Source organism: Bufo gargarizans, chromosome 6, assembly GCF_014858855.1.
Source record: "Bufo gargarizans isolate SCDJY-AF-19 chromosome 6, ASM1485885v1, whole genome shotgun sequence".
Taxonomy (NCBI): Eukaryota; Metazoa; Chordata; class Amphibia; order Anura; family Bufonidae; genus Bufo; species Bufo gargarizans.
In genome coordinates this window covers 293715232-293738502 of record NC_058085.1, presented here as the reverse complement: position 1 = coordinate 293738502, position 23271 = coordinate 293715232, and the positions used below count along the sequence as shown (strand labels likewise).

At 41.7% G+C, this 23271-nt stretch overlaps 1 protein-coding gene across 2 annotated transcripts; it reads left to right on the top strand.

Annotated features, from left to right (window-relative positions):
• Positions 1-1783: 1783 nt before the first annotated feature.
• ZNF365 (zinc finger protein 365) lies at positions 1784-20825 on the top strand. Of its 2 annotated transcripts, XM_044298407.1 has the most exons (5): positions 1784-1894; positions 8630-9370; positions 13444-13624; positions 15205-15242; positions 19802-20825. In XM_044298407.1, exons 1-5 carry the CDS (start codon positions 1788-1790, stop codon positions 20052-20054), a joined length of 1320 nt encoding a protein of 439 aa, XP_044154342.1. In that variant the 5' UTR covers positions 1784-1787; the 3' UTR covers positions 20055-20825. The 2 variants fall into 2 exon arrangements, with proteins under 2 accessions (XP_044154342.1, XP_044154343.1); XM_044298408.1 differs by lacking the exon at positions 15205-15242.
• The last annotated feature ends 2446 nt before the right edge of the window (positions 20826-23271 follow it).

The following is a 23271-nucleotide window of genomic DNA, read 5'->3' as shown; positions in this document are numbered from 1 at the left end:
AACCATGTTAGAAGGGAAAATAATACAATCTACAGAATACCTAACCCAAACCCGAACTTCTGTGAAGAAGTTTGGGTTTAGGTACCAAACATGCTGATTTTTCTCACGCGCGTGCAAAACGCATTACAATGTTTTGCACTCGCACAGGAAAAATCGTGCATGTTCCCGCAACGCACCCGCACCTTTTCCCGCAACACCCGTGTGAAACCAGCCTTAGGCCTCTTTCACACGACTGTATGGCTTTTTCAGTGTTTTGCGGACCATTTTTTCCGGATCCGTTGTTCCGTTTTTTGTTTCTGTTGTGTTTCCGTTTCTGTTCCCTTTTTCCGTTCCATTTTCCGTATAGCATATACAGTATACAGTAATTACATAGAAAAAATTGGGCTGGGTATAACACTTTTAATAGATGCTTCCTCAAAAAACTGAATGGATACGGAAGACATACGGATGCATTTCCGTATGTGTTCTGTTTTTTTTTGCGGACCCATTGACTTGAATGGAGCCACGAAACGTGATTTGCGGGCAATAATAGGACATGTTCTATCTTTCAACGGAAATACGGAATGCATACGGAGTACATTCAGTTTTTTTTTTTGCGGAACCATGGAAATGAATGGTTCCGTATACGGAACACAAAAAAACGGTCCATAAACGGAAAAATTAAAAACGGTCGTGTGAAAGAGGCCTTAAGGTATAATGGAAAGACCTGTTTTGGGTATTTGACCAACACCTGGTATGGACCAGCTTCACAATCCTACCGATCAGCTGTTTCCTGCAGTCACCGGCACCAGCAACATGCTGCTGTATTTTCTCCGTCCAAAATTCCGGAACACTTGCCGGAATGCCGGATCAGGCATTAATTCCTAATGAAATGTATTAATGCCGGATCTGGTAACAAGCGCATGCACAGACCTTTAAAAATGCGAAAAAAATAAATACCGGATCCATTTTTCCGGATGACACCAGAGAGACTGATCCGGAATTCCAATGCATTTGTCAGACGGATCCGGATCCGTCTTCAATTGATATCCATTTGCACATGGATTTCCGGATCCGGCAGGCAGTTCCAGCGACGTATCCTCACAACACAAGTGTGAAAGTACCCTTAGGCCTCCATCAGTGACTCTCTCTGATATTCTATCCAGACAATCATCTGTGAGCTACTGTCAACAGCCTGGACTCCGGACTGATACATTTTACTGACAGTAATACATTGTAGCAATATGTTTAGCACGGAGAGAGAATTTCACCGCGGTTGTTGATGTAGCTGTATTATCAGTCCCCGGTTGTAAACGAGTTTTCATTCACTGGCAGCAAACAGAGATCTTTCCCATGGTGAGAAATTGAACCAAAAAGTATGTTAGAAAAATTTACAAACCTTTAACCGGTATAAAAATTATACCTATCCTATACAGACTATCAGGTAAAAATTGGCAATTTATGAATTGGCCCATTTTGTGCATTTCTGCTTAAGGCTTGTAATGCTGCTGGGCACTAATGGGTTAACTAGAATTAAAGACAGTTAGCCGGGCAAAGCCAGAGCACAAATTCTGTCAGATGGAAATGCATCTAGACAGAAATGTATCCAGCGAAGATCTATCTGCGGCGTATTAGCTTGTCACAGCAGAGCATATCCCCTAAAGCTTTCTCACAAGGTGACATAATCTTCCATAAGGAGCCAGCGAACAGGCTGGAGAATCGTCTTGCCCAATCAGATAGATCTGCTCAGTGACCAATTAGGGCGCAGCTTACATGGCAACTTTAGAAACTGAATAGTGTGATGTTGGATGCCCAGCATTCCTGCAGCTCTGCCATGTACCAGTGTCAGCCATGCTCTGACTTACGGCTTTGCTGAAAAAAGAAGGCTTTTCCCACAGCATCAGCAACAAGTTAGGTAAGTGTGCTCTGCCCTGCCATGATTTACAGATTGGGGCAGGGTAATGACGATGAGCCTCATCGTCCATTAACCCCTGCCTGCCAGCATCCCGAGCAGATGCATAACGACAGCCAGAATGAGGCTGTCTCCCTGGAGATTAACCCGTAAATGCACAGCATCGAGCAGAGGACAGCCATGACAGCTCTGCCTGTAGTCCTCACATTTTCGATGTTCTGTACCTTATGTGGGATAATCCATGGTGTGTTTGGTCTGTGATGAATGCCATTACCTCCTGAGGCAGCTGCGGTTGCATGGTTACAAATCTCCAAGTGGGAATAATCTGCGGTGTGTCTGCTTGTTTGTCATTTTCACATATATATGTGTATCTCCGATCGGGAAGCCATGCAGAATACGTCGCTGAAGTCTAACACGTATATACTGTTAGCAGTGTGTTCTTCGCTTATTTAGGATACCAGGCATTTATTACATTATTATTTACACTCTATACAATGCAAACATGATTTATATAGGTTTCCGATTTCATCAAATAAAGGTTATTCCGCACTAACCTGTTTCTAATTCATTCCATCAGTTTTCCATGTCATCTAAGATCTCTGCTTGCAGTCATTAAATAAAAGCCTTCATGATTTACTGGAAAAGGATGAAGAGTTCTGTGATTTTGCAATAAAAATGATGCACCATTTATTTTTTAATTATAAATGAAAGCGCTGTTCGGGTTTTACATATTGGGGGTCATTGATCAGGACCGGTTCTGATATTCCACTGTGCTGCCGGAGGATGCGCTTACTTTATGATGAGGCGCACGCCGTTTCATAAATTTAGCGCATCCTGCAGTCCGAGGGCCTAGATTGAAATCTATCCCAGCTCATGTCTGTGTACATTTCAGTTATCAATTACGACAGAAAACGAGTGGAAAACTGGATAAATGTGCGAGGGCCAATGTCGCCGCTCCCACCACACCACGCTTTTCGGAAAGTGCCAAGGGTTGTGTACAAACAGATTTAGGAGCAATGATGATTAAAAAGTCAAAAACCCAGGGATTGCAACTTTTTATGTCTGAAAAAGGAAGTAGAAAGATGATAAATCTCCCCTATTAGGCTGTATTCACACGTCCGCAATGTGTTTTGCGGATACACGGAGACACGGATCCGCAAAACACGGAAAGCGGCAATGTGCTTTCCGTATTTTGCGGACCGCACATTGCCGACATAATAGAATATGCCTGTTCTTGTCCGCAATTGCAGACAAGAATAGGACATGTTCTATTTTTTTGCGGAAACGGAAGCACGGATGCGGAAGTGCGGATCCGCAAATGTGGATGCGGACAGCATATTCCGTCCCCATAGAGAATGAATGGGTCCGCACCCTTTCCGCAAAATTGCGGAATGGATGCGGACCCATTTTGCGGACGTGTGAATGGAGCCTAATTCTTTGTGGAGTGAAGAGTTATACAGTTTTCTAATATAATTTCTACATTCCTCAGCGTTTCAGGATCTTCGCCTATAGTCGTGTAATGGAAGGGGACTCTCTCCTGGCCATGTTATGATCACAGAGGTGCAGAACCTCATAAAGGTAGAGTAATCAGAGCTCCATCTCATAATGAGGTGAAAACCTGTGTGATCAGCACATGACCAGAGCAGTAACCTTGGAAGTAAAGTATGAATAGTTCAGTTGAATGACAGCAAGCAGAGATCTTGAAAACTATTAAAAAAATATATACAGAAAGCATATTGGGAAAGTATGAGTATTCATTATAAAAGGAGTCATAGTTATGCATTGAAACCGGAATACTCCTTTAAAGGGGTATGACCACCCTGCAATCCATCAGTGCTGGTCGTGCTTGCACGCTATAAGAAAAAGCACTAACCTATAAGCAGTCCCACGGTCCCGGCCTTGAAGGGTGGTCGTAACCATGAAAACAAGCAGTGTATAATGTGATGGAAAAATTAACTCAGCCAGCAAAGGAGACAATATGGACAATAACAATACATTGCCATTGCTGATGTGAGACAAACCCTTTAAGCTTTCATTATCTAATCTTAAAGGGGTTGATCCATCTCATACATTTGGGTCATATTACTAGGATATGCTTTCAGTGTCAGATAGGTGTGGGTCCCACATCTATCTCTAGAACAGGGCCCCCAAAGTAAAAGAGAGAGATGGCCACTTTTGCACATAAACTTCTATGGGAGTTCCGGGAAATATCCAAACGCGTTCGCTTGTCTCTTTTTGGCACTCCTATAGAAGCGAATGGAGGGTGGCCGCACTTGCTTTGAGGGCTCCATTCTAGAGATTGGTGCGGGGACCAGCAACTATCTGATATCGGTGATTTCCTAGCGATATGCCACTAATATGTGAGGTGGGCCAACCCCTTTTATCTGGCCATACACATTAGACAGCTAACTTTACTGATCCTCCCATACATATGCATGCTCAAATCGGGAGAGTATGCATACAGTATGTAGTGAAAGGGGGTAGAATGTGGCAGGCGCAGCACTATGAAGTGCCTTTTGCGCTGTGGCATTAGAAGGATTTTTATATCTCTGACTTTTAGTCTAACCAGACTGTCTATTACTCTGTAATTCCTCTAGCGCCGTTCTATGGACATGGTAGGTTTAAAGAGCACAACAAATGCTTGAAATAACTACTTTATTAACTTCAACTTTTCTTCATATATATAACACTGCCGCCTCTGCAGCAGATAGTCTATGTACATAACACATGTTGAAAATATATCACAAAATGGCAGTATGCGTAAGATGGTGGTTCAACTGTTCAATCTTGTCATTCAACATAAGATGGTGGATATATTTCTCTCTTGAGTATCTGTACTCTCACTTTAAGTTATTTAAGCACTTTATGATCTCTCTGAGAGGTATATCTGAGGTCTAACTAATAGTTCACTTGCTGAATTTAGTTGCAATATGCAGTTAGCAGTAACTATGATGATCTGGTGTGGTTGTATAAAATTTGGATTGCAATATGGAATTTGAATGGTTGCAATTGTTTGTATGGTATTTGTAGTTTGCAATTGGTGGAACTGTAAGTAAACACACATATAACTGGTCCAGTATACAGTTCTAATCACTATAATTAACAGTAGGAACATTATATAACTGTTTTAAATACCTATTTTGGCCTCTCTGCTTCCATAAAACACAGCTCTTAGTGAAGTGAATGTCTGTTCAGCTTCTCTCCTCTGGTGTAATGATTCTATCAGCTCCTGCTAGGGGAAATTCCCACACAGGCTGTGTGTGAGGCTGGCTGTGATTGGTCAAAACTCTTGCTTTGTGTAACGCTAGCTGTGATTGGTCAAAACTCCTGTCCAGCAACAACAGTTTAACTCTATGCTTTCTGTTGTTTCTGCTGTGTCATTGCGCTTAACTCACATTATATAATGAATCTTAAAGGCATATTATCTTTTCTGCTTCTATGAACACAATATATATTACAGTTATATGACATCCAAACATGAAGTCACTGTAAATAACTCTGCTTTTGTCTTTAAAACACAAACATAGAAACTGTATTAAGGTTATTGGCAGGTCTAGCTGTATAAACACACAAGCTATATTAGCAACCTAGGACAGGTCTTAGCTGGCCAGCTACAGAGATGGTTTACCTCCCTACTAACTAACAGGACCAGCAAATGAATCCAACATGCCCTATCAAAATTTCCCCAGACGTTGGCTGTCGAGGGACAGTCAGGTGGCCACCATACACATTACAAGGTTGACTGAGTTTGGCCAATACACATCCAATGTATTTGGCAAGCTTTAATTTTTATTTATTTGGGTACACATAGTCCGCAATGGCGGACAAGAATAGGCAGTTCTATGGGGGTGCCGGTCGGGTGTATTGTGGATACACAATACACCACGGACATGTGAATGGACCCTTAAAGGGGTTTCCCGAGTTCAAAGCTGAACAGGGACATAACCTCTCATTCAGCATGTCTGAGTGGAGCATCCAAGCACTTCTTGCTCCAATGCTTCCCCTTGCCCTGCATCACGCAGGGCAAGGTCTGTTTTCCTTGGTGATGTACCAGGCGTCTCATGGGTATGTTAGGCGGAGACTTCATGTCAAGCCACAAATGGGTGGTCTGCAGTGCTGCCCTAGGCTATTTTAGAGCCTAGGGCAGTGCTATAGACTGCCCATTTGTGCTGGTGATGTCACCAGGATCACTGCTAGGCGGAAACCTCCACCAGACAGTGAGGATGTAAACATAACAGACCTTGCCCTGCGCTGTAAGAAATGCTCTGATGGTCCACTCCGGACAACCCCTTTAAGGCCCCTTTCACACGAGCGAGTTTTCCGCGCGGGTGCAATGCGTGACGTGAACGCATAGCACCCGCACTGAATCCTGACCCATTCATTTCAATGGGTCTGTGTACATGAGCAGTGTTTTTCATCAGTTCTGCGTTGCGTGAAAATCGCAGCATGTTCTATATTCTGCGTTTTTCACGCAGCCCTGGCCCCATAGAAGTGAATAGGGCTGTGTGAAAAACGCATTGCATCCGCAAGCAATTCCGGGTGCGATGCGTTTTTCACTGATGGTTGCTAAGAGACGTTATCAAGCGTGTGAAAAACGCATCAAAACGCATTGCACTCGCGCGAAAAAAACTGAACAACTGAATGCAATCGCAGACAAAACTGACTAAACTTGCTTGCAAAATAGTGCGAGTTTCACTGAACGCACTCTGAATGCATCCGGACCTAATCCGTCATGCTCGTGTGAAAGGGGCCTAAAGCTTTGCTAAATATGGTGATGCTATGGAAATTAAGATTATTATGGTAATCTAAGCTTTATTATGATCATGTAAATTATGTTTAGCCAAACTGCATCATGCTGGCGTAATCTGTAATTTTGGCCATCCATCATTATGGCTGTTTAAGGGCCCGTTCACATCTGCGTTGGAGGCTCCATTAGGAGCCTTAGTTACAGTTTGTCAAAAATCACGGAGTGAAAAGTCCTGCATGCAAAAGGACTCATTTTTTTTTTCCACCAAAAAAATGTTCTCCTGAGCGGAAACTGAACAGATTCCAATATACTGTTAGGTTCTGTTAGTGTCAGTTATTTGCCAAATTCAGCACTTCTGTTATTTCTGTTCTTACTATAACGGAGCAGAAGAACGTAAAATAATATTGGTGATGTGAACAAGCCCTAAAGGGATCATGTTATCTGCAGTCCATGGGGGGAATATTTAAAGTCAGTTTTGCTTGAGTCTGCATTGGAGTACTTTATGCCACATTTATCAAACGTCGCATGTTGCTTGATAAATTAGTCTTCCCTTTAAAGGGAACCTGTCACCGGGATTTTGGGTATAGCGCTGAGGACATGGGTTGCTAGATGGCCGCTAGCACATCCGCAATACCCAGTCCCCATAGCTCTGTGTGCTTTTATTGTGTAAAAAAAAACAATTAGCTAAATACAGTTGAAACTCGAAAAATTTGAATATCGTGCAAAGTTCATTTATTTCAGTAATGCAACTTAAAAGGTTAAACTTACATATGAGACTCATTACATGTAAAGCGAGATATTTCAAGCCTTTATTTGTTATAATTTAGAAGATTATGGCTTACAGTTTATGAAACCCCAAAGTCACAATCTCGGGTCCCCTTTGCTTAGGGGGTATGGATTAATTAGCCGACTACAGTGTGACACTTTGAGCCTAGAATATTAAACCTTTTCACAAAATTCAAATTTTAAGCTGCATTACTGCAATTCCCTTTAATTTGCATTACTGAATAAAATGGACTTTTGCAAGATATTCTAATTTTTGGGAGTTTCACCTGTATGCTAATTAACCTGAGATGAGTCAGGGACAGGACTCATCTCAGGTTAATTTGCATATGTATAAAATCGTTTTTTTCACACAATAAAAGCACACAGAGCTATGGGGACTGGGTATTGTGGATGTGCTAGTGGCCATCTAACAACCCATATCCTCAGCTCTATATACAAAATTCGGGTAACAGGTTCCCTTTAAACCTAAAACTTTTGTCTAGAAAAGCTGCTCCAGTTTTCCTACTCCACCCTCCTACTGGAGTGAGATTGCAACTTTGTTTGCGACTTTTTAGAGTGAAACTCATTAAAGGGGTTTTCCCATCTTAGACAGTGGGGGCATATCGCTAGGATATGCCCCCATTGTCTGATAGGTGTGGGTCCTACCTCTGGGACCCGCACCTACAAGGAGAACGGAGTCGGGGAGAGTTGTGGCTGGAGGACCCCAGGTTTCCCGGGGTCCGTCCACCACCAAGCACAGCTCCCCGCCTCTCCCATTGAAGTGAATGGGAGTGCACCGCGCATGCGTGGCCACTGCTCCCATTCATTTCTATGGGGCCGACGGAAATAGCCGAGCCAGCGCTCGTCTATTTTCGGCGGCTCCATAGAAATGAATGGAGGGTGGCTGTGCATGCGCAGTGCGCCCTCCTCAACTTTCTCCGCTCCGTTCTCCTTGTAGGTGAGGGTCCCAGAGGTGGGACCTGCACCTATCAGACAATGGGGGCATAACCTAGCGATATGCCCCTATTGTCTAAGATGGGATAACCCCTTTAACATAGCTAACCACAACAACAAGTGAATGGTGTAAAATTGCAAAAAGTCGCAAAATGTTTGCACAAGTAAGCCCAAAAAGTGACTTTTTGAAGCCAGAACTCTGGAGTGAAGGTGTGATAAATCGTGGCCCATGTTCTGAACTATTTTGACATGTCTTATTTCATACTTTACAGTTTGGCTGGTGTAATGCAACAGAAAACCTCTGAAGCTGGCAGGTCCCCATGGCAGGACTCCATAAGAAATGGTAACTTATATAAGCCTTTTCGCTGCCCACAATGCGGTGAAAACGCACGTTTCAGAAGCTTAGCCTCATTGAGGGCACATCTGGACTATATACACACCTATGATGAAAGGTATTTTTGGGGGAAATCAGGGGTATTCTGCTCACTAAAAGAGGCTGATCTGGAAAACTCAACAGATCCTCTCAATGAAAAGCAGATGGAGTCGATTGACGGTGAACTCCATCAGAAAAGCTCATCATCAACTTATTGTGACTTAAAAAATGAGAGCAGAAAAGCCAGCAGCCCCATACTGATCCTGTCAGACAAGCCTTCCCCTCTTGTTAAAAGCTCCTTACCAGACAATTCTACAAAAAATCACTATATCATTGGATATCCCATGACAAGCACTAAGTTTCAGCTTGATCCTCAAGAGAAATCGGTGCTTAATCAGCTTACAGAAAATGTTGATAAAAACATAGAAAAGAAAATTGATAATCTCAATAAGGAACTTTGCCAAAAAACTTCTGAATTGCTGGAGGTACGTGCAGCCTTTCTACAACTTTCCCAGAAGAAGCAAGAAGTGCAGCGCAGAGAAAGAGCGCTCAGCCGACAAGTAGATGTGGCGGTGGAACTGATTGCAATTCTTCGTCAGCGACTCACAGAGTCCGAGCAGGAGCTCCAAAGGAAGGAGGAGTAAGTAACTATCTGCCATGAAGAACAGTAATACCGTTATTTTCTCTTTGAAGGGCATCTGTCAGCAGATTTTTACCTATGAAACTGGCTGACCTGTTGCATGTGTGCTTGGAGGCTGAAGGCATCTGTGTTGATCTCCTGTTCATATTTGCCCACATTGCTGAGAAAAAATGATGTTTTAATATATGCAAATGAGCCTCTAAGAGCAACGAGGGCGTTGTCGTTACACCTAGAGGCTCTGCTCTCTCTGCAACTGCAGCTCCATCTACACTTTCATTGACAGGTCCAGGCAGTGAAATCATCAGAACGCCTGGTCCTGTCAATCAAAGTGCAGAGAGCTGCTGAGAGAGCTGAGCTTGTAGCCACGCCTCCGTTGCTGCTAGAGGCTCATTTGCATATATTAAAAGTAAAGACAGAAGAATGGAGGATTATGCCTAATAACTGCTACTGACCACAAGACTGAAGTTCTCTTGTTAGGATTCCCTGCTATGAGACACTTCCTTTATAATTTATGTGACTACTATAAAATATTTCTATTGATTATTTATGGAAAAATGGATGAGCTTGATAGATGTGTAGGTTGTTTTAATGTACTGAAATCTGTCTAGCTGATCTAATCTTTTCCTATACATCCTTTCTCCTTCTAAGCATGTAATCCCAGATTAAACTATTCAATTCGCTGGAGCTAACACATGGCCACGTGATTGTTTAAATTACATGACAAGACAGACTTTTTACAAATGACATAGCCCTTCCCTTGCTCCATCTCTCTTCCTTATGTACATGATTTTAAACAAAAATGCACACAGCGGTCCTGCAGATCCGTGTCCATAAAATAGTGGCACAAAGAGGTTTTTTTTTCATGTGGATTTATACAGAATCCATGAGAAAAACAATTGTATGACACTGGAATTATGCCCTGGAGGTATTATTTCTAAGGAGGAATATGAAGCTGCAGATTTTACGTCTGCTGATTCTAGTCTACAGTATTACTTGTCTCCTAAGGCCTCATACACATGACCTTATTTTGAATCACGCATTTTTGATATGCGTTTTTTGTTGATTGTACACGGATCCATTCATTTCTATGGGTCCGCAAAAAAAAACAAAAAAAAAAAAACAGCACACAGATGTCATCCATGTGCTGTCCACATCTGTATGTCAGTTCCCCAAATTATGGAGCATGTCTTGTTCTTGTCCGTATTGCAGACAGGAATAAACCTTTTTAGCAATGGGAGTGAGAAAAATGCAGATTATATGGAAGGTAATAAATCAAATTACAAGCTCACCCACAGCTGAATGCATGGACATGCAGAACACACAGCGAGGTAAGTAGCATAGAAGTCCAACATTCATAAAACTTGTAGTCTTTATTTAAGCAATATTAAAATCAATCACAGGAAAGTTACAAAAAGCATAGCATCAATCTGACGGACACAGTCGTGTTCCTGAGGCCTAACCTTGGGCATGAGCATCCATTTTTCCCACCTCATGAATGTTTGATCGGTGGGGGTTCAACACCTGGGACCAGAGCATAGGTCATCAGTATAAAAGTCTCAGGAAAACCCCTTTAATGACACGTCATTATGCTTAGGCCGAATGCACGCGGCCGTTGTTCACGCCCGTGAGCGGTCCGTGGAACCACGGCCTGGATTCCTGCTGAGAGCAGGAGCGCACGGCGTCATGGGTTGCTATGACGCTGTGCGCTCCCTGCTGCCGCCACAATACAGTAATACACTGGTATGATCTATACCAGTGTATTACTGTATTGTGGCGGCAGCAGGGAGCGCACGGCGTCATAGCAACCCATGACGCCGTGCGCTCCTGCTCTCAGCAGGAATCCAGGCCGCGGTTCCACGGACCGCTCACGGCCATGAACAACAGCCGTGTGCATTCGGCCTTAAGGGAATGTATGAAGCAAGCTCACATGTTGGATGTTCGATCAGTTACTATGACAGCCTGGGGACTCTTGAATGTTCCTAGGCCTGTCATGGTTAACTGCCTGTAAAGCCGTGCGTGAGGCACAGCTCAGCAGGCAATGTCTCAGGATCTCATAGACTGCAATAATATTCTAATGCGATCTATGGGACAAGCAATCAAGAGAGTGTATGTTCAAGTCCCCTAGGAGGACTAAAAGTTATTGTGTAAAAAGTAAAAAATTCTAATCAACCCCTCCTTTCACACATAAAAATGAAACAATGAACAATGAAAAACAATGAAAAAACATAATAGATATCGCTGCATCCCAAAACTATTAAAATAAAAAAATATTTTTCCTGCTTGTTGAACGCTGTCATGAAAAAAGAAAAAATCTATGATTCGCCATAATAGGTAATATCACATCCTAAACATCTGCCCCTAACTTCTAGCTGCCTGTCCTGACCTCCTCCTGTTACCTGTATTGCTCCATTGCCGCCTGACCAGACCTGTTTCTCAGATATGTTAGTATGCTGGTGGACTGCCAGGATGATGCCCTTAGAGTTAGCCCAAAGCCAAACTGGTTGGTTGGTACAGTGGGTCCACACCTATTTTCCGTAACACATTGAATTATTGAACTTGATCTCTTCCTAGATTATAGCATATAGCCCAGAGCTGCATTCACAATTCTGGTATATTCATTGCTTGTTCAGCATTCTAATAGAGCCTTAAACTGGCCATACACATTAGACTTATGTGGGATGAATTAGCTGATTTTGGCGAGACCAGCCGACCGTCTAATAGATATGGGTGCCTCCTGCAGATGAAGTTCAACACGCCTATTTCATTGTAGTAGCTCAGCTAAGCTATTAGGGTGCCTTTACACGTGGCAAATTTTGTTGCAGAAATTTTCTGTGGCTGAACATCAGTTCCATGCATTTGAATGGGGTTAAATGGATTTCTGCAAGCCCAATTCAGGTAAATGCAACTGAATCTTCAGTCCCAGAAACAAAATCTGCCATGTATGAAGGAACCCTTAGGCCCCTTTCACACTGGCGAGAATTCCATGTGGGTGCAATGCGTGAGGTGAACGCATTGCACCCGCACTGAATCCGGACCCATTCACTTCAATGGGGCTGTGCAGATGAGCGGTGATTTTCACGCATCACTTGAGCGTTGCGTGAAAATCGCAGCATGCTCTACTTTGTGCGTTTTTTCACGCAACGCAGGCCCCATAGAAGTGAATGGGGCTGCGTGAAAATCGCAAGCGTCTGCAAGCAAGTGCGGCTGCGGTGCGATTTTTCACGTATGGTTGCTAGGAGATGATAGGGATGAAAGCAACCCGGGACCCCATTCATTAAAGTGTATTCGCTGTATTATTTTCCCTTATAACATGGTTATAAAGGAAAATAATAGCATTCTTAATACAGAATGCTTAGTAAAATGTAGATTGAGGGGTTAAAAAATAAAAAAACTCACCTCATCTAATTGATCACGCAGCCGGCATCGTCTTCTTGCTTCTTCTTTCGTCATCAAAGGTCCTTTTGCAGGTCCTGAAAGAAGAAGCAAGAAGAGGATGCACGATCAATTGAATGAGGCGAGTTATTATTTTTTATTTTTTTACCCCTCAATCCACATTTTAGTAAGCATTCTGTATTAAGAATGCTATTATTTTCCTTTATAACCATGTTATAAGGGAAAATAACAAAATGTATAGAATACAGAACCCAAACCCGAACTTCAGTGAAGAAGTCCGGGTTCTGGTCTGTGTACCACACCTAGTTTTTTCTCACACGCGTACAAGACGCATTGCATTCGCGTGGAAAAATCTGAAGATCCGAACGCAATCGCAGTCAAAACTGACAGCAATTGCGAGCCTACTCGCGCAGGTTTCCCGCAATGCACATGCGATGCATCCAGAGCAAATCAGGGACACCCATGTGAAAGAGGCCTTAGGGTTGTGTCTAATCTCATGCTGTTGACTGGCTCCAGTAGCAATATGCAAATTGGGAATGGGAATGCACCACATGATGTGAGTGATTTGCAGTTCTCCATGTGTATACATTTTCAAGAAAAGCTGTCAAACACTGTGTAGGTGGGGGCCCCGAAGGGCCTGTTAAATAATTAATGTTTTAAAATATCTTTTTTCCTTACAGGGAAGTGGTTTCTATTAATCACTTTCTGGAAGCTGCTGCTGAAAAGGAGTTCCGAGGGAAAAGGAGGCTTCAACAATTCATTGAGAACCTGCTTCAGAGAGTGGAACTTGCAGAAAAACAATTGGAATTGTATCAAAACCGACAGATTAAAAATAGTCAACATGGTCCAGAGGATGCCATGGTAAGATATTACCAGTTATGTTTTCAGGGTTAATGCACTGTTTGTTATAAACCGGACATGTACCCACTGGGGTAAATTTATCATTACCAGCACACCATTCCTGATAACAAAGTTAGGGCTCATGTACACTAGAGTGTGTGCCCCATGCCCGTATTGTGGACCACAAACAGCTTTAGACTCAAGCTTATTGTCCATCACTATTAATATTATATTTATCAAATAAATCACGAAATATGTAACTGATTTTGAATTATTTTTTCAAATCACCTGTGTCTAGATACTGCTCTTAGATAATTTTTTGGGTGCCCCTTGGTGTTCCTTCGATTCCATCTCAGAATGTCCATTAAATGTGTCCAGTGATGGTGGTCACAAGCTCAGCAGCTGAGTCCCAACTCTTGGATCCACCTGGAGTGATTCCTGCCATTGTGTAGGCCATCTAATGAGAATAAGCACACAAGAAGCAGCTCCTCCTCATCAGATCTGAACACATTAGGTAGCTGATCTTAAAAGGTATCAAAAGAACATCAGGTCGGACAATATTTTGGGGGGGATGCAATATTTTGCGTGATCTAACAGGGAAATGTAATATTTCATCATGAGGTTGTCTGACATCATCAAGTGGCATTTATCATGTAGAGACATTTAATACAAGCCACTTGCTAATGTATTGTGATTATCCATATTGCTTCCTTTGCTGGCTGGATTCATTTTATCATTGCAATATACACTTCTTGTTTCCATGACCACCCTGCAATCCATCAGTGGTGATCGTGCTTGCATACTGTAGGAAAAAGCGCCAGCCTTTGTGCACACCCACAGTTCCTATAGTGTGCAAGCATGACCACCACTGATGGATTGCAGGGTGGTCGTAACCATGAAAATGAGCAGTGTGTAATGTGGTGATAAAATTAGTCAAGCCATATGGATAACAATACATTAGTAAGTGTCTTGTATTAACTTTCTCTATATGATAAATGCCATTTACTGAAGTGAGACAACCTCTTTAAAGCGTTATGAAGTCTTTAAAGGGAGTCCCTGACCTCCAAAATCGGTTTCAGCATAAGCATACTACCATACTGGTAGGTATCCCAAAATATGACCATATTTTTCTTGTGAAAATCTAGTCCTCTATTTTCCCTAAGAAATTGATCTAATTATTATTTTACTATTATTAATATTATTTATTTGACAATAACGTTTTTGGTGCACCATGGGCAGGGCTGCTCCGTTTGGTGCACCATTGCTCTGCCATAATGGCGCCCAGCTTATCCCCTTGTTTGATTGACAGTCTCTGAGATTTCAGAGCCCGTAGCGAGGACACAAGGGAAAGAAGGTGCACTATACAGAATGGCCCTTCTCATGGTGCACCTAAAGCCTTATTTGCATAAAGTAAAAAAAAAAGGCATTTCTCAGGATCAGAGGACTTGATTTTCGCAAGAAAAGTATGCTTAGGTTTTGGGGCACCTATCTTTATGGCTGTATGGATTGGAGGTGACAGACTAGACTCCTTTTAATATGGATTGTTTCTATTTATATGATCGTATATCATGTATGGATATAACCTTATTATTATCCATCAGGTTGTACATTTTCAAGCTAACCGGAAAAGCAAGTGGCAGTATGTATATTTACTCTGTGTTTTATAAAATCTCATTATCCTTTATTAACATCACATAATCACTTGTATCACTGAACATCATCCTACTATCAATATAGTTCACCCCTTAGGCCTTAGCCATAACAATTTTCTGTTCACATATGTGGGCTTATTGATTGCAGGTTAAATTGTGTTTTTTAATGGCGCAATTTAATTAGCCACAGTTTGTCCTGGAAAATGGTAAAAAAAAAGCTGTGTGGGTGAAATTGAGAAAAAACAAAACACAATTCTACCATGGTTTTTGTATAATTTATATACTTTCTATTATGTTTTACTACTTTAATACTATAAACCTTTAAAAAAAGATTTTTCTTTGCATGGCAATATTCTGACAGCCATAATTTTATTTTTCCATCTACAGAGCTGTGTGAGAGCAGTTGTTTTTATTGGTACCATTTTGGGGTACCTACAACTTTTTACTTTTTATTCAAGTTATTTTAGGGGGAGAGCAACATGTTATAAAACCAGCAACTTGGCTATTTACATTTTTTTCTGTTCATTGCACACAATAAATATTGTTATATTTTAATAGTTAGGATGTGGAGATATCTATTATGTTTAATTATTTTATTGTTTATTTTTATATGTAAATTGGGAAAGGTAATTTGAACTTATTTTTATGCTTTTTTTTAAACCTTTTTTTTACTGTACTTTTTAATGAAGGCAACTTGAACATGTGATCTTCAGATTTTTTTTGTCCCATAGACTACAATGGAAAACAATTGCAGTCTATGGGACTTTTACTGGCTGCCTGAGTCTTGGGTACAGCTTTTCAGGCAGCTTGGCATGACAGCGCTGATAGTCTTCACAAGGTCCTAGGCTGTCATGGCAACCAATCAGAGCATCATCATGGGGCTCCAATCAGAAGGCAGAGGGAGCCCCCTACTTCTGTCTAACTCCACAGATGCTGTGGTTGCTATTGACAGTGGCCACTGAGGGGTTAAATGACCAAAGTTAGCGGTCACTGCCAGCAGGTGCCTGAGTATTAGTATTATACAGCTGGCACCTGCTATGTATGGAGCAGGCTTAGCGTATGGATTAGTCCATACATCCTCTTAACCCTCATGACTTACATGTAAGGGGTTAAAGTGTCCGTGCACTATGAAAAAACTTTTGATATGTCAAAGCGGGCCTGAGAGCTGAAACCCCACTAATTGCTAGAATAAGGAGAAAGAAGCAAAATGTGCTATGTGAGCACTTCTTTCTCCTTATTCCAGTGATTGGTGAGGGTCTCAGCACTCAGTCCCCAAAACCTTTGATAAGTCAATATGACGTGAAAAGTTTTCTCAAAGTACACTGACATTTCATGGTATAAAGTTTTGTATACCATTTATATATTTTTTTTGTGGTGACTATGAAAAAAAATACTGCAATGAATCCATTGTTTTTTGGGTTATGTTTTTATGGTGTACCCCACTCAGTGTAAAATAACTGTATTCTGCAGGTCAGTATGAATACACCAGACAATACCAAATTTATATAGATTTTTTATGTTTTTCTACTTTTGTACAATAGAAACTTATTTTCTGTACAAAATGTTTTTTTTATATTGCCGCATTCAAAGGACCAATAATTTTTCCTGAAACAGAGCTGTGTGAGGGCTTGTTTTATTTATTTGAATGAGTTGTAGTTTTTATTGGTGCCACTTTTTGGGCGCATATCACTTTTTGACCACTTTTTATTGTGTATTTCATAAGGTAGACTTAGCAAAACAATTTTTTATGATGTTCAGTGTATGGGATAAATAATGTAATCATTTTATTGTCTGGATCATTACTAATGCAGTAATATCAATTATGCATATACAGTATATATTTTTTAAAGTATGGAAATAAATGCATTTGTAAGGGAAGAAGTATGTCACCAATGTAATGAAATGGCCCAGGAGTAGGGGTGGTGGGGGGGTGTAGTTCGTACATGCCCTACGCATATTGACACTACTGTTGCTTTCATTACATTGGTGGCATTTCTTTCATGTACCCTGTTGTGCTACCATTTGCATTTTTATCTCTAACATCATTGATTTCATCTTATGTGTGCGCGTATCATGTTTGGGTTTCTTAGTGAATGTCACTCTGGATATCATTACATGTTCTATGTTTGGTCACTATCTTTCACCTGTGGTTCTCCTTTTTTAGTTTTTAATAAAGTAATTATTCGCTGAGTGTGTGCCAGGGGAGTACACAGATCTCATGAGACTACATAGCTAAACTTAGTATAGGCCCCCATGGCCCATGAAGTTTTCCAGTATACAGGCGGATTGCTAAGCATGTCAAAGCAGATGTCGGACAAAATAATTTAAAATAAAAAAAAAATATTTGAAAATTGGTAATAAAAAAGCCACCCTCCAAACTTTTGATCGGTGGATGTCTGAGTGCTGAGATCCCCACCAATCTCTAGAACGAGGGTAGAGAAGTGCTCGCTGTCCTCGTTGCAGGACAGAAATCGAGAGAGACTCAATAGAAAGTTTATGGGCCCGTCTCGCTCACATTTCATGCAGAGAGGAGAGAGAACGTGCTAAGCAACTGCTTTCGCTCCCCTTGTTCTAGAGATCATTTGGGGTCTCACCGCTTAGACCCCATCGATCAAAACTTTTGATATGTCTCTATAACATATCAATAGTTTTCTTAACGCACAGAATAAGGAATTCTCCTGCTTCCCCTTACATAGTACATTATAAAACTGGCTGCCTGCAGCCACCACTAGGGGGAGCCCAGTCACAACTGCATATCCAATACCTACTTATCACTAAACATTAAAATGCTGTTGTAACTGATCAGGCTTGGCGTATTGGTATTGTATCGCTATTATATCTATTATTTACATGAAAAAAGCCCTGGGAATTAGGTTTAGCAATGTTCTAACACCATAGAGAACTTACAGTAGTGATAGCATGAAGGCTGAGTTCACATGTAGGTTTCACTGGTGAGATGACCATAAGGCTCATCACATTTGGCTGTTTCCATCATATGCCTTCAACAAAGGGCCGCAATGTCACCCATACAGTCACTAAAGCTGGAATGATTGAAAGGGAGCTGTAGAAAGAGGAGCAGGATGACAAGGAGCATAAACAGGAGAGGAAGCTGTCTAATGCCAGACCTGTCCCCAGTGCTATAACATTCATGGTGGCAGAGGCAGCAGCACTCAGCCTGAAGGTGCCCATAGCAGAGGAGAACTTTGTCATCTGCCTTCAATGAGGTGGCACTGGCGTTTAGCGTTTCTTCCCCTTGGCTCCAGCTCATAGCTTTACGCTGTCCGTCACTGAAGTATAGGTCTGACAGAGGCCTGTGAAGGGTGCCATATTGTGTCATCCATAAAGTTCATTTGTAGAAAGAAAAGTATCATTTTTACTGGATACCATTACAAGACATTGTCTACAGTGCTATTTCACACCCCTTTTGCAGTATTATGACGTATATAGGACAGATGGGGGCAAAAAGGACACTTTTTTGGCCTGTGTTGTGCTAATGTAACCAAGAGGACATATTTAGCCTGTATTTCAGGAGCAGTTCTAGAGTTGAACCCTAGATGTAATCATAATGTAAATGATCTTTGCAGTGCTACCAGGCTGAGAAGCGTGTTCTTCTCTGTACAGCAATTTATTATCTGTCAGCTACTTCTACCATATGTCAGCAATGGCAATGCCAAGGCAAGGTAAATCCGTCTAACATCATTTCCAACCATATCTTCATTAGCCGAAGGCTACTTTCACATCTGCGTTTTTGCTGGATTCGTCATGGATCAGCAAAAACGCTTCCGTCATGACAACACAAGCGTCTGCATCCGTTATGAACGTATCCGGTTGTATTATGTATAAATTAGCCATGACGGATCTGTCTCTAAAACCATTGTAAGTCAATGGGTGACGGATCAGTTTTCTTTTGTGTAACAGAAAATGGATCCGTCTCCATTGACTTACATTGTGAGTCATGACGGATCCATCTTGCTCCGCATCCCAGGACGCACTCCAAAACGTTGCTTGCAGCGCTTTTGTGTGCGTCATGGGAACGCAATAGAACAGAATGCATTCTGGTGCACTCCGGTCCCTTCAGTTCAGTTTTGTATCAATTGACAATGAATGGGGATAAAACTGAAGCGTTTTGCCACGGAAAGGGAAAGGGAAAGCGCAGATCTGAAAGTAGCCTTATCTGTGTCTTCAAACGCCAGAAAATAAAGAGGTGGTCTTGGGCCCTTGCGAGAGGCAGGCTTAGGAACTTGGAGGTGGTCCTGGGCTCTTGAAACCATTGGTGACACCCTGCTGGGCACTTTGGGCCTTATTTGAATACTGTGCCTTTTCTGGAGTTTAAAAGTAGAGATAAAGCTAACAAAGGTATGGTTGAAATGATGTTAGATGGATGTAAATTGCGTTGCGTGGCTTACATACAGTAGAAGTAGCTGACAGAAGTATCCTCTGGTATTAGAAGACCTGCACACTCCCCACAGTGGTCTAAGCATAAAGACTAATAGTAACGTACATTGAAACATGAATTAAATGTCCTTTCTTTTCTTTATTTTTGTAGAAGCCGAGGAAGTTTCCACCTTGTCAATCACATACACGATGTGAAGCCTCAGTCTGCACAGAAAGGCCGCACTTATATCAATCGCGTAGGCATACAGCCAATGAAATTATTGCACGAGTCAGGTGATTCTCCAAGAGATATATGGAAGCCACAGAAGAAAAATGACCCAACCTCTTCTGGCCGAAAAGTTCACAGCAAGACCAAAATAGGAAAAAAGACAGGCATGTCTAATAATGTCTATAAACAATATTAAAGGGGTTTTCCAAGATTATTTTTTTTTTAATTAGCAGAGAGCAGGGAGCTGTGTAAAATCAATAATAATAATAAAAAAAAAACACCTCTCCAGTCCTTGGCTTTCTGGTCCTCTCTGGGTCTTCAGAGGTGCTGTTAGTGGTCCATGTGACTGCTGCGGCCAGTCACTTGGCTTAGCAATCACGTGTGCATGAACAGCATGTGACCACGAAGGCCAGTGATTGGCTGCAGCAGTCATGTGATCAATTAATGGCACTTGACTGCTGTAGGGCCCAATAGGGGTTTAAGATGCAGTATGAGACATTAAAAAAGTAAGAGTTTTCTCCTCTGTGCTTAATAAAAATAAAAAAATCTTAGAAACCCTTTAAATTAAAAAAAAATGTTTACATTTTGTAAAAATTATTTGTAAAAAAAAAATGGGAAAAGTATTTTATGTTTTTAGGGGGCACTGAGTAATTGTGTATGAGAAATAGCAGCATATCTCTGCTCTTCTATTCCCAGTATATACTGGGTCTGGCTATAAATATTGCTACTGTATGTTCATACTATATGCATTGCTTATGTTGGTGATTTGCACATAAACACTTAATCACTGGAAAGTTTATTTTTAGATATTATTTTAGATATTGATATTTAAATATATGTTGAGATACGGATACACAGAGGTCTTTTGTTTATGGCAAATGCAACTCCCTTCTTGTGTCATGTCATCCACTTGAATAATTTATTTTCTAATATGTAAAGGATGACCATGCAAATGTATAATAAAGGGGTATACCAGTGGACAATACTAATTCCATACCTTCTGGATGTTTGATGAATGTTAGAAGGAGGTTGCACTTCTGAGATCAACACTGACTGATCCTCTTTGAACGGACACGGAGCATAGAAAATGCATCAATAGTTTAAAAAATATCCTAGCAATTTCTCCTTCAGTCTCCGTCATTTGATCAAATATATGTGTCCGGCTGTAAGACAACTTTCTGGAGCAGCATCCTCCCCACTCTCCACTGTCTGCAGTAGGACAAAAAAATCATTATGCCCGCCTCTTAGGCTACTTCACACTAGCGTTTTAGTTTCCCGGTATTGAGATCCGTCATAGGGGCTCAATACCGGAAAAAAACGCTTCAGTTTTGTCCCTATTCATTGTCAATGGGGACAAAACTGAACAGAACGGAATGGTCCAAAATGCATTTAGTTGCATTCCAATACCGGAGAGCAAACCGCAACATGTTGTAGTTTGCTTTCCGTCCTGGGATGCGCAGCAAGACGGATCTGGCATGACCCCCAATGCAAGTCAATGGGGACAGATCAGTTTTCTCTGCCACAATAGAAAACGGATCCGTCTTGGCAATGTTAAAGATAATACAACTGTATCCATTCATAACGGTTGCAGACGGTTGTATTATCAGTAACAAAAGCGTTTTTGCTGAACCCTGCCGGATCCAGTAAAAATGCTAGTGTGAAAGTAGCCTAAACTAAACCCCCAATATCTGTTATTCCCTATTCAGAAGATGCAGAAAATCCTGCAGACAGATTACGCCCTCATGCACACGACCATGGATGATTTTGCGGTCCGCAAATCGTGGATCCACAAAACACAAATGGTGTCCGTGCGCCTTCCGCAATTTGTGGAACAGCATGGACAGCCTTCAATATAAATGCCTATTCTTGTCCGCAAAGCGCGGACAAGAATAGGACATGTTATATTTTTTTAGCGGAGCCACGGAACAGAGCAACGGATGCGGACAGCACATGGAGTGCTGTCCGCATCTTTTGCGGCCCCATTGAAGTGGATCAAAACAACGGCCGTGTGCATGAGGCCAAACTGTGAGAATAAGTTAACCCCCTGTTTACTTACATCATTTATTTCTACATTTAGTGTTCCTTTAGTGATAAAGGCATTTAAAATTGGTTTATTCAAATACATGTTTAGACATTCCCATCATGCTTTGGATGGACAACAAAATAGTTTTTACTGATGTGCTCGCTGTTATTAACTTTGAATAATACACTGTACATCACTTTCCCGAAGCATCAGGGGAAGCCAAAGTCAGGCTCAGAACAAAAGTCCATTTAAGTCCAAAATGAAGCTCAGTATCTATACCAGCATAAAAAAGTACTTACAGCTTTATAACCACTATTTTATCGTCGGAATGTACCTAAAAATTTAAAGGGCATCTGTCAGCAGATTTTTGGGTACTTTCACACTTGCGTTGTTGGATTCCGGCAGTTAGTTCCGTCGCTGAAACTGCCTGGATGCGGATCCATCTCACAAATGCATTGCAATACCGGATCCGTCTCTCCGGTTGTCATCCGTAAAAATGGATCCGGTATTTATCTTTTTCACATTTTTGTGCAGACCGCAAAGCCAGATCCAGCATTAATGCATTTCAATGCATTCCGGCAAGTGTTCCGGAATTTTGGACGGTGAAAATACCACAGCATGCTGCGGTATTTTCTCCGTCCAAAAACCGTACAGTGACTGAACTGAAGACATCCTGATGCATACTGAACGGATTGCTCTCCATTCAGAATGCCTTAGGATAAAACTGATCAGTTTTTTTCCGGTATTGAGCCCCTAGGACGGAACTCAATACCGGAAAAGAATAACGCTAGTGTGAAAGTACCCTTACCTGTTACATGTGCGCTTGGCAGCTGAAGGCATCTGTGTTGGTCCCATGTTTGTATGTGTAAGAAATTGTTGAGAAAAATGATGTTTTACTATATGCAAATGAGCCTCTAGAAGCAACGGGGGCGTTGTTTTTACTCCTAGAGGCTCACTTCTTGCTGTCACATCCTCTGCACTCTGATTGACGGGGCCAGACAGTGAAAATATCATCACACCTGGCCCTGACTAAAGACTCGTGCTGCACCTTGCACTTCAGTATTCGATGCAATACAGGAAAGAGGCTCACAGTACAGAAGAGAACTGTCGGTGAGCCTCCCTGTACTGCGCCTGTGCCGGATACTGACGCAAATGGCACAGCGTGAGACATTAGGAAAAGTCAAGACCAGGTGTAATACCACCTGGCCCTGTCAATCACAGTGCAGAGGGAGCGCCAGCTGCAGAGAGAACTGAGCCTCTAGGAGTAATGGCAACACCCCCGTTGCTCCTACCTAGAGGCTAATTAGCATATATTAAAACTTCATTTTTCTCAGCAAAATCATGCACCCCGGTTGCCATCCATCTAAATATTTCTGGACAGTCCATAAAA